This window comes from Rhea americana, unplaced genomic scaffold (genome assembly GCF_003343005.1).
Source record: "Rhea americana isolate MKP2758 unplaced genomic scaffold, rheAme1 scaffold_249, whole genome shotgun sequence".
Classification (NCBI taxonomy): domain Eukaryota; kingdom Metazoa; phylum Chordata; class Aves; order Rheiformes; family Rheidae; genus Rhea; species Rhea americana.
Window position 1 is genome coordinate 626,581 of NW_028186367.1, and position 12,307 is coordinate 638,887.

The 12,307-nt window shown below is 43.0% G+C and overlaps 1 protein-coding gene across 1 annotated transcript in view; it reads left to right on the plus strand.

The window, feature by feature from the left end:
- DNAH9 (dynein axonemal heavy chain 9) overlaps positions 1–11,861 on the plus strand; it is a 211,248-nt gene extending 199,387 nt beyond the window's left edge. The window contains exons 68-69 of the mRNA XM_085306864.1: positions 4,682–5,071; positions 11,548–11,861. Of these exons, the coding sequence (XP_085162990.1) occupies positions 4,682–5,071; positions 11,548–11,775 (618 nt within the window). The 3' untranslated portion in view covers positions 11,776–11,861. The remainder of the gene's footprint in view (positions 1–4,681; positions 5,072–11,547) is intronic.
- The last annotated feature ends 446 nt before the right edge of the window (positions 11,862–12,307 follow it).

Consider the following 12,307-nt stretch of genomic DNA (forward strand, 5'->3'; position numbering starts at 1 on the left):
CCCTATGACTGAACCTGATCATAGTTTTCTGTTGTGTGAGTTTTAATTGTGGCTTAGTGAATTGCCATAAAATATGTTACRGACAAACTGAAACGGTTCAAGAGTGTAAGGCGAAATGAAAAGGGTATGCAYTGCCTTTGTATTTCTTTGTCACTACAGGACAAATATCAAAATGAGATTTTTCATTTATACTTGACCCTTGTGCTTGGAATTACCCAGCATTTTAAAGGTCTCTTACCAGGTAACCAGTCATTTTGAGATTCCCTAGAAATTTAAAATCTTTGAATAGAAATAATGACATGAATTATTGGCAGAGACTTACCTCGTCTCTACTTATGTGTAATGACAGAGCTGTGAAGTATGTCTGAATGCTTTATGAAACCAAGGAAACTAGTGTATAGTTTGAAAGGAAATTATGTTTGTTCCTCTTAGTTTAGAATTAATAGCAAATAGCCTGGCTTTTAGCAACCCCTTTATTTAATATGGTTCATCAGTTTCAGCTTCTAGGGTGTTAAAACGAAGACCTTCATTCCTCTACCCATCAGAAGTTTGTTCTCCAYGGGGAAACTTAGCAGGATCAGGTGCTTGCTGCCTTTAAATGCTTATTACTTGTAACAACTCACTTTTGAAGCAAAGGTTTTTAAAAAACCCATCCATCCTGTTGAGAGATAAGCATTTTGTTCGGAAGGGATTTCTTCATGGGAAGCCACAGATATAGGATGACAGTTCTAAAGGGAGATCGTTGGACTGTGATGTGGCTGCCAAGAACAGCRGTTGTATGGAAGTGCTCTCACCTCCAATTGGAATGGTTGGGTTCTGGGAAGACAGAGTCCCTTGGAATACTGCACTTGCTTTTTGCTAAATAAAGTACATTTTATAATGGATATTTAGAAACCTTTTTACAGACAAAAAGAAGAGAAAAAGAAAAAAGAAGAAGCAGTAATGAGGGTTGCAAGTCTAGTGCTGAACAGCCAGAAGCACTGGAGTGGACATTTCCAATATCTTAATTCAAGTGATTCCCTTCCTCTCTTTGATAAGACGCAATACCTGAGATAGATTTGTATTCAAGCCTTGTATTTAAGCTGTCATTCAGCAGCTCTGAGTGTTGCATTTGCAGTGTTTTTAGCTCAGAATGTTTGTGTTCTAATGCAAAGTTAGCTCCCACACTCAGGTTTCTCTAGTATCTTCCAGCATGCTTGCTTTGAGAAAGTGCTTGCAATTGTKCTGTTTGCCCTGAGTCCTGACCACTCAGCACAGAACCTGCTTTCACTTGTGCGTGTCAGAAACACTGTGGGCCAAGGGCCCTTGTTACTGCTCTTCCAGTGTTTGGATGACTCTGTGTGCTTATCATACTGCTGCCTGACAGTGCAATCTGACAGTCAGAGCTCTGCAGGGATGGGGCACGGTCAGTGTGGAAAGAGAACACAAAGATCGTCAACTGCTGGACTCTGACAAGCTTTGCTAAACACGTGTCAGAGGTTGCTTTAAGAGGATTTCGACTTCTGCTAAAGCCTGATAGATTTTCATGGGCCCAGTAAAGGGCACCTCTGCTGACCCCATGGCAGGAGGCACTGAAGTCCCATGAAAGAACAGTTGGAATTTTTTAAGAAGAGACTGACCCACTTCTCCTGCTCTTGTTCTCGGTAACAGCTCAACTAATTTTGGTTAATCTTTCCAAAAACATTCAGCCTGAGGCAAAGAGAAATTGTAAGTCAAATGAATGCTGGCAAAACGATAAGGGGCTAAAAGTAAGTACTGATAATGGAAACCRGTAATCATTGTTAACTATGGGGCTCCTAACTTCTATAATGTTTTGTACTCACTACCTCAGCAAGGAGTATGCAAAAGCTCAAATTATGAAGGGTATTACAAACCTGTAGAAGCTTGCCTGCCTTTGCAGTTTTTTGTCTTTGTAGTCTGATTAGCTTGAGTGTCACAGAATCACAGGATGGTTGAAGTTGAAGGCACCTCTGGAAATCACCTACTCCAATACCCTGCTCAAACCAGGCTCAATGAGAGCAGGTTGCCCAGGACCATGTGCAGATGTATATTGAATATCTCCAAGGATAAGACTCCACAACCACTCTGGGCAACCTCTTCCAGTGTTCAATCAACCTCACAGTATTTTTTTTTTTTTCTTATGTATAAATGGAATTTCCTGTATTTCAATTTGTGCCCATTTTCTCTTGTCCTGTCACTGGACACCATTGAGAAGACCTTAGCTCCATCTTCTTTATTCCCTCTTCCCCCAGTATTTTAACACATTAATAAGATCCCCCTGAACCCTTCTTTTTTTCASGCTAAACAATACAAGCCCTTTCAACCCCTCCTCTTTTGACAGATGCTTCAATCCCTTAATAATCTTTGTGGCCCTTTGGTGGACATGCTCCAGCAGGTCCGTGCCTCTCTTATACACAGGATCCCAGAACTGGACGTGGGACTCTAGATGTAGTCTCACCAGTGCTGAACAGAGGGGAAGGATCACCTCCCTTGACCTGTAGGCAAGGTTCTTCCTAATACAGCCCAAGATGCTGTTTGCCCTCTTTGCCACAAGGGCGCATTGCTGGCTCATGTTCKGCTTGTTGTCCACCAGGACTACCAGGTCCTTTTCTACAAAACGGTTTCCAGATGGATGACCTCCAGCTTGTACAGTTGCACGGAGTTATTCAGGGCTGACAGTTGTGACTTCACAACATTCCTTTCAGCCCCCTTTTCCAGCCTGTCAAACTAAGTGTGAAAGGCCACAACCATGTGGTCCATAAACCACTCCTCCCAATCTTGTGTCATCTACACACTTACTGTGGGTACGTCCAGATCATTAATGAAAATGTTAAACAGTCATTTTGACCCCTGGGCAACTCCACTAGTGATTGGTCTCCAGCTGAACTTCATGCTGCTGATCACAACCCTTTGARGCTGGCATTTCAGCCATTTTTCAGTCCACCTCACTAGCAACTCTCGTAGCCTGTACTCAAGAAGGCATTGAATGCTTTTGCCTTTTCCATGTCCTTTGTTACCATGTCTCCTTCTCCATTCAGCAGTAGGCCTACATTTCCCCTAGTCTTCACTTTGCTGCTAACATATAATTGTAGAAGCCTTTCCTGTTGACCTTCACGTCCCCCTCCCAGATTCAACTCCAGATGGACTTTGGCTTTCCTCACAACATCCCTGCATGCTTGGACACTGTCTCTGTATCCTCCCAGGTCRCCTGACCTTGTGTCCACCTCTTGTATGCTTCTTCTCATACTTGAGTTGAGCCAGGAGTTCCTTGTTCATCTGTGCAGGCTTCCTGACAGCACTGCTTGACTTCCTGCACGTCAGGATGGACCGTTCTTGAGCACGCAGCAGCTGATCTTTGGAAATCACCCAGTGCTCCTGGACCCTCTCTTGTCTCCAGGACGTTCTCCTATGACAGTCTTCCAAACAGATCCCTGAACAGACCAAAGGCGGCTCTCCTCAAATCCACRGTTGCAAGCCTCYTATTTGCCTTGTTCCCTYCAGGCAGGATCCTGAAATCCACCACCTCCTGGTCACTGCAGCCAAGGCTGCTGACCACCTTCACATGCCTGACCAGGCCTTCCTTCTATGTGTTTGTCCTCYTGGTGCAGTAGAGCACCTCCTGTCGTTGTCTCCTTGATCACCCTTGTCAGCAGGTTATCATCAGTGCAGTCTAGAAATTCCCGGACTGCGTGTGACYTGCTGTGCTGTCCGCTSAACAGCTATCAGGGTAGTTAAAGGTCCCCATGAGGACCCAAGACCTACAAAYGTGAGGCTTCTTCTGGTTGTCTGAAGAAGGCGACATCTTCTTCCTGACCCTGTGTTCTGTAGCACACACTCACTGCAAAGTCACCAGTGTTGGTCTGCCACTCTAATCCTAACCTATATGCTCTCAACAGAATTTCTTTATTGCAGTATAGAAAGCACTGCTGGCCTGCTGAAGTGTTCCAAAAGTTCAAGAGGGATGCAGTATTGCTGTGCAGTGTTGTTCTAGTTTATATGCTCTCTGAGCCAACCTGATACGGGTTTTGAAAGCTTTAAAAATAGTTACTTGCTCAATTAAAAAAATCCTGAGCCTCTCTCTATATTTTATTTGGCAGAATCTTATCTTATTTTGTTGAGTGTTTCTCTTCTGTGAAAGAATCTGGGATTAGATTTGYGGACAACATATTAAGTCAAAAACACTTGCACTGCAAAGTAATAAAGGAGGAGGGGGATGAGAAGAACTAGATCAAAGGAGGGGGACAGGACCTGATGCAGCAGATGTTTGGACACTTTTGGAGTAGAATTATCAGAGACTCCAGGATCCTGCCCTGGCAGCACTGATGGGAAAGGTTGTGCACTTCCAGAAATCTGCCCTTTGAAGAGCTTCATTCAGTGAGAGAAAACAGAAACAACTCTGGGGCAACTAAAGGATAGCTATTCTGTGCATCATTCTGTTGCATAGTTTTTTCTCCAAGTAGTATCTTTACATTAGGGAGGAATATGGAGTTGCAGTAGGAAGAGTTCATAAAAACCCAAAGCTCATGAAGAAATTCRCAAAGATTGTGTAGGGTTCCATGTTCTTCCATACTTCCTAGCTCAGGTGAAGCAAGCTCTGCTCAGCGTAAAACGGTCACCATTTTTGCCTCTGACAGAAGAACATTTTCATGTTCTGCTGCTAATTGTCTCCTTTCTCTCTCAGGGAGAACTGACCATGACAAGTGATATGGAGAGCTTACAAAATGCCCTGTTCTTGGACACAGTGCCTGAGTCCTGGATAAAGAAGGCGTACCCTTCCATGGCTAGCCTGGGTGGATGGTTTGCTGACCTCCTTAGTCGCATCAAGGAGCTAGATGCCTGGACAGGAGATTTCTCCTTGCCCTCTGCAGTGTGGCTTGCTGGGTTCTTCAATCCCCAGTCTTTCCTGACAGCCATCATGCAGTCCACAGCCCGAAAGAATGAGTGGCCTTTGGACAAGATGACCCTGCAGTGTGACGTGACAAAGAAGAACCGGGAAGATTTTGCCAGTCCTCCTCGGGAAGGGGCTTATATCCACGGTTTGTTCATGGAAGGTGCACGCTGGGATGCACAGGTAAGCTTGCCAAGGCTGTTGTGTTAAGAGAAAGCTGTGGAAGTTGTGCCATTATTGGTTACCACTGTGCTGTGGGAAACTTATCAGTCCCAACAGGCACTAGTCTAAACTAATCATTTGAGCTACTTCTTAGGGATTGGAAAGAACTGGGCATCTCCTCAACAGCGCATCCTAGATAATCAGATGAATCAGCCGTAGAGAGTAGCTTTCACTGCTTCAGCTATTTAGAGAGTTTGGAGGGGCCAGCTTGGACTGAGACATCTAGTTTTTGTAAGGTGGATCTCAACTTCAGTGTGTATTGAATAAAGAGAGGTCAGCACTCATGACAGTATTACACCGACAAAAAATTGGGTTCTTCTCAGGACTGTACTGTCCCTTCACCCCTGCACCTCAGACTGTTAGAGTGTTCATTACTCCATTGCCCGGTTAGCAATAGTGGAAAGGAAGGAGTGGACCCTGATTTCTTACATCTTCATGTCTCCAGAGCTGAATGCCATCCCATGTAGTGGTATGTGCTAAATCTGAACCACTGTCCCTCCCTCCTCTATTAGGTGGTTACAGAACTGAACAGAATAGCATCCTCATAGATTTGACCTGTGACTAAAAATGGATTATGCCCTTCAGCCACACCTCTTACGTGGCACTTAAAAATCGCACAGAGGTCTAACTGTGTGGTTAAGTCTGATGGACAAGCATAGGGGGCAATGTAGACCATGAACAAACACTCAGACAGTGAGAGTAACCTTAGATCTTCTTGTTCTCTTTCTGGATGTAGCTAAATGCCTTTCAGCTGTAGCACATCCAGCCTCAGGGAAGCCAAAGTGGGAACCATACCCACTGAGCAGGCACCTGAAGAAAAGCATGCACACTTGGTATGCCATGACCACATAGCCAGCAGCACTCTTTTTGCAGTGCACCCCGTGGAGCAACATCCCGTAGGAGCACAGTTGTCCCTGTCATTCCTACTGACAATTGTCAGCAGTGAGGAGTTCAGTTTACAGAGTGAGAACTATTAGGCTGACAAATTCCCACCAGACTTGGTCCCTGAGGTGCCTGGACTGTTGTACCACAAATTCCAATTTGTGTTGCGTGCAAGAATTAAATGACAGATATTCATGCATATTTTCCTCTGAGCAGCCAGTGCAATACTTCTGCTGCCAGTGATCTGTGAGAGAGTGAAGGCTGATCAAAGTGAGTCACCCAGAACTTACCTGTGTCAAGTTTATGCTCTCACAGGAAGAAGCTTTTATTTCAGGGGCAACTCTTTTGAGTGGTCCTAGTCTTAACCTTGAAGATTCTCCTTTATCTCTTATGCAGCTTTGTGGTAGGATGTTGTGTAGAGAAGCCATGTCTATTATATACTGTAGCCCATCCTGACCTTGCAATTCAAATCTAAAATCTTCCACCTATTTTTCATCTCCCTCTCTAAAATTGTTTGYCACGAAGGATAGGAAATTAGGAAAAGCTCTAAATGCAGTCGTTGTGCTTAGAACTGCAGTCACTCAGAACTCCTGGATTGATGGCAYCCAGCAGATGTTATCACAAATCCTTAGAAAGGTCAAAGTTCCAGGTGCTTTTCTCTCTGAGAATGGGTTGATGTGCACATTGGGCCTGAAAAGCCATGGACAGTCAGGAACACTGGTGGAGTTTCTGTCAGAAGGTAGTGATAAAGGTTTCAAGTGTGCATCAAGTCAAATCTCCTGCCTTGCTGTGTTAGACTTTACTGATAACAGAAATCACAGTAGTGGAACAGAGACCAACCCAGTCCACTTCCCAAGTCCTGCTTCTACAGTTCCCTGCCTGTTCTCTTTTCTATTTCTTTGCTGTGGCTGTCTCACCTGCCACACACTRTTCTCAGTAAGCAGATGAGGGGCCCTATCTACAATTTGTGGGATGGGTCAATAGAAAACCCTTATAGCTGTTGGAGACCATAAACCCTTGCTACAGGGAGCACTAGATTTTTGACACTCTCAAGAACTGACATTTTAGGCTAATGCAGATCAGCTGGACATGGCAGAATAGGGAGCATTTGGAGGAGGTTGTAATTGTACATRTTAAATGCTCTATTAAAAACAAATTCCAGTGGTTGCTGGTATGCTTTCTCTTGCCATCACATAAAGATTAGAAAACATGCTGGTCAAAATGGCTGAGTTCTGCCTGGCCTTTAYCTTTCCCTAAGTGATAATGGACATGAAGAGTAAGAAATTCAGTGGTGCTAAACCAGAAATCTTTTGGGGAACATGTAGCTTCTTTACCTCGTTCTGATATTTTATTATAGGTGATTGTATTCAGCAATAAGTTTTGTCTTCAAGGACCATCTAGACTTTAGTAARTGTGTTTTTCTGGTTATGTTTTCTCTGTGATTGAAAGATGCTGAAAAATAACATTTATAGAACCATTCATAATCTCTGGGTATCGTGCTTCAGCTTATTTCAGAAAGAAAAAGAATATTTTTGTATGTTGTTGTTCACACTGAAGTATCAATTCTACCCAGTGGAACTATTCATTTTACCTGTAATCTAGTGTGCACCCATATACATAAATGGATGCAGAATTATTAAAACAGCTGCACAGTTCTTTTGTGTTATATATTCATTCAAAATTAATCCTCTGATAAGAATGGCAGGTCATGTTTAGACATAGTACTCTGGGGAGGACTTCTACTTTTAAAAGAATATTTCACTTTCAGATTGTGCCTTTAGAAAAGGGAAAAATCCCKCCATATTCTCCTACTCACATTTTTCTATTTATTTAAACATTTATGTTTGCCCTTGGGTATCTTAAATTTATAAAATCTTCATTACAAAACAGCAGGCAGCTATTAAACCAAATGAAATCAAGCAGGTTATTTTGGGTCCAAATGATCTGTTGCTGTAACGCCATTAAAGTCAGGAGGGCTCAGCTAAAGACAGTTTGCTTGGTGACACTATGAGACATTTTAGCTCAAGCCATGGGAGATTACTGACTGATTACTGAGTTTCTCACTCCCAACAATGGAGAGATTAGTCCCAGGTACATGCCCTGCTACTTACCAAGGATACTGGAGCATGATAGGACAAATGGAGAGGTCTTTTAGTAGTAACGTGCTTCACTGAGCTTTGCTGGTTGTAGATGACACATTCCCTTGTCCTTAGAGGAGATGCACAGTCAGTGCACATCATGCTGAGCAAGAGTTCAACACTGAGAATATCCTATCTCCTTCACTCCACATCAGCTAAAGCTTCTGTGAACTTTTTAAAGCTAGTCTTATGGAAAGAACTCATCTTAAATCGGCAGAGGGKTTAACAAGGGACAGATCTGAGTGGTGAGGAACAGTCACAGCTGGCATATATTTTGGTGGTTCAGATAGCTCAGTTTCCTTGAGAACAGTCCCACACTGCTCATTTTTATCTGAGACACTTCCCAGAAGCTGAGGCAGGTGAAAATGGCATCAGTGTGGAATCCAGCACTGGTACCTCTGGATTCCACAATTCTGATGCTACAATCACTAGAACATCACAGCTTGCATCATCTTGTGCACAGGCACTGGTACATCAGCTTACGCATCAGAGCTTGAAACTTTTCCCAGAGTGATGAACTTGGACATTCTGTGAAGCCTGTTCTACCAGATGTTAGCTGTCAATAATGCCCTTGTATTTGTGAACTGTAAGAACCACAACAGCATGTGGTTGAAGCTGGGCTCTCCAGTGATAAACTTACAAGGCAACCATAGAGGGGACAGTTGTGAACTGCATTGTGAACAGCTACTCTCTTGTTTATGGCTATTCTGGAAAAAAAGATAACTTGGCAATCCTTTTTCCATGTGTATCTCAATTTTCTGTCCAATCAGTGATAAAAATTTGTCTCTCATTTGGTTTTGCTGGGCAGCACATCATTAGATCACCTTCAGTGTGTACAACAGGGATGGTTCTTTGTCCGCTTCCCTATGTCCACCCGAAGCCACCAACACCACAATCTCTAGACCTTCTTGGAGTGATATTCTTGCTGACTACCCTGCTAGTCAGCTCTACAACTGCAGCTGTCGTATAAGCACTCCTTTCCTACAAACAGAAGTGACTATGTTTGAAAGGCAACCAACCAATATGGACAGGTCTTTAAGCCAACTATTCTTAAATTAGCTGTAGTGCAAATGTGCCTGTGCTAGTAAAACATGAAGATACAGTTGAGCAGGAGAGGACATTGTCTCACTGCATATGTATTTGGGCCCAACCATGAGCATCCATGGCTTGTGGCAACTGCTTTGTGTCCTTTTCCCTGGGCCCATTGATATTTGGCAGTGCATTGACCTGGGAGTGCTGGTGGACAGCAAGTTGACTATGAGCCAGCAATGTGCCCTTGTGGCCAAGAAGGCCAATGGCATCCTGGGTGCATTAGGCAGAGTGTTGCCAGAAGGTCRTGAGGAGTGATCCTGCCCCTCTACTCAGCCCTAGTGAGGCCTCATCTTGAGTACTGCATCCAGTTCTGGGCTCCCCAGGACAAGAGAGACAGGAAGCTTCTGGAGAGAGTCCAGCATAGGGCTACGAGGATGATCAGAGGGCTGGAGCATCTGCCCTATGAGGAACGGCTGTGAGAGCTGGGCCTCTTCAGCCTGGGGAAGAGAAGACTGAAGGGGGGATCTTATCAATGTGTACAAGTACCTGAAGGGAGGGTGTCAAGGGGACGGGGACAAACTCTTTTCAGTTGTTTGTCCCATGTGACAGGACAAGAGGCAATGGGCAGAAATTGAACCGCAGGAAGTTTCACCTGACCGTGAGGAGGAATTTCTTCCCTGTGAGAGTGGCAGAGCACTGGAGCAGGTTGCCCAGAGAGGTTGTGGAGTCTCCTTCTCTGGAGATATTCAAAGCCYGCCTGGGTGCAACCCTGTCTAACATACTTGAGCAGGGAGGTTGGACTAGATGATTTCCAGAGGTCCCTTCCARCCTTACACATTCTGTGATTCTGTGCATGTCCACTGTTCAAATTGACTTTTGAGAAGTCAAGACAAACAGAAGTGAAGACTTCTCCTTTAGGATCTAAGATCTGGAGCTCTCTGAGGTCAAAAAAGTGTCTTTGTACCAGGTGTGCTGTGCCAGGAGCTAGGGTAAATTTCTTTAAGAGTAGACTTAATTTCTGACTGTGAAAGAGAGAAAAAATGCAAATGAAACTCAGCCCAGACATATCACAGTTATATGTTCTATAAAGAAGTATCTCAGGAAGATTTCAGACTTTATTAACCTAGAAATAGGTAGAATATATCCTGGAAATTTGGTTTGAAGAATTGTCATCAATAAACAAGAGAACAGATCGAAATTCATCTTCAGAAATTAAAGGTATGGATTTAAAAATAACACATAATAACGCTTGATAAATAGCTCCTTTACGAGGTGATATAAGAATTATTTAATGTTTGTTCACCATGTTAGAAATACAAAATCCTAAATCAGAATTGAGTCTTAGCTTAGTATAATAGATGGTGTTAGTACAATTAAGTGGAGGTGTGTTGCAAGAGGGGTTATATTTCTTCACTCATTTCCAGAACTGAATAAACTATTAGAGAGGTTGAAGCTTATCCACAGCTCTAATCTAGGAGCTTTTGAGATAATAATGATATGTGAAACTAAACTGCAATAAGAGGCAGTTTCTTTAGCACAGAGAATTTTTATTTCCTTTTCTCTATTTGTTTTCATTTGCTCTCTGCAGCCTCCATTAAGCAATTTTGCAGGCTTTCCTGGAAGTTGATTGATATGGAGGGCATTTTATGAACGTTAGAGAAACAAGCCAGCTGATTTCATGCCCTAACAGCATACTATCCCTCTCCTATGTCAGACAGCCTGCTGAGTGAAAGCATTGCTTTGAAAAGGATAGTGYAGGCTTGTTAATTTAAGATAATATTCCCTCAGTAACAGTCCTTCTGTATCTTTCTTGGTGATGTGAGCACCTGTGAGTGGAAACAAGCCAGTGGTACGTCTTGGGATCTCTCAACATGTTTCCTGTGTTCAGTGCACAGGCAAGCATCCCATGTCATGCTCTTATTTTGGAGGTGTCATGGAACACTTGGTGCTTTTTAGCCTCTTCTTAAGTGAGTTTTGCTCTCCAGCCTGAACCCTGTTCTGGAGTCTACATTTGGTCCTAGCACAAGCAGACTCCCTCCAGGTGTTTCTGCTTAGACAAAGCTGTGAGTTAAAGACAGATGAGAATTATCTGGCTGCACCTAGTCAGGAGCATCATTCCTCAGCAAAGTCCTGCTCAGGTACTTGTGGGTTTGAGCACCTGATGGCAGCAGTTGTCAGTCTTCCCCTTGGAATAAGCTACACCTGAGAGAGGCTTCTGATGAAACAGGTTAGGTGTTTGATCCAGGCCTTCCTTACTTCAGAAAGACTCACCTGCCAGCAAGATCAACTTTCAGAAACATTACAGATAACCATGTTTATCAGAGTGCAGTTAATTGATGGGGATCTTAGAAATCTAACTAAGAGCTCTTTTTCTTTCCTCTGTAGACTGGKATAATCACAGATGCAAGGCTCAAGGAACTAACCCCAGCCATGCCTGTCATTTTCATCAAAGCCATTCCTGCTGACAAGCAAGATAACCGTATTATGTACCCATGTCCTGTCTACAAAACACGTCAAAGAGGGCCAACGTTTGTGTGGACTTTTAACCTTAAAACTAAAGAAAATCCGTCTAAGTGGGTGCTCGCTGGTGTGGCATTGTTGCTACAGATCTAGGCTCACTAGTAGAGGAGTAGGAAATTCCTAACAATGTCTTACTCATAATACTAGAAACATATATATTATTCTGAGATTGAACCAAACCTCTGTTGCTCTTAGTACTGGGCACTTACAAACCCAGATAAATATAACCTAAAAGTTTGTAACACATGTTTTAAGAAGTGATCTGCAAATCAGTGTCCTGTTKTTGCTACATTGCTATGCTGAAGCACTTCAAAATCCAGAACTATCTTCCAAATCCAGATAGTGCTAAGTTCAGATCTGAATTTAATGTTTACTTCTCTTTAGTAATTCAAAAGTAGTTATAAAGTCCATGGACTTCTCTGAAATCAATAGATATTTCAGGGACTTGTGAAATTCTTTAGAACTTGTTTTTCTTTTTTCTTTAAATGACTGTTTCTTTGTCATATGAATAATGTCAAAAATTGGGGAGCAGTTCCAACGGTTGTTGTGGATATGAAGTATTTCTTGCTCTAATATCSCTCTAAATTTTAGAACCATTCAAAATAGTGTTAATATTCAATGTTCT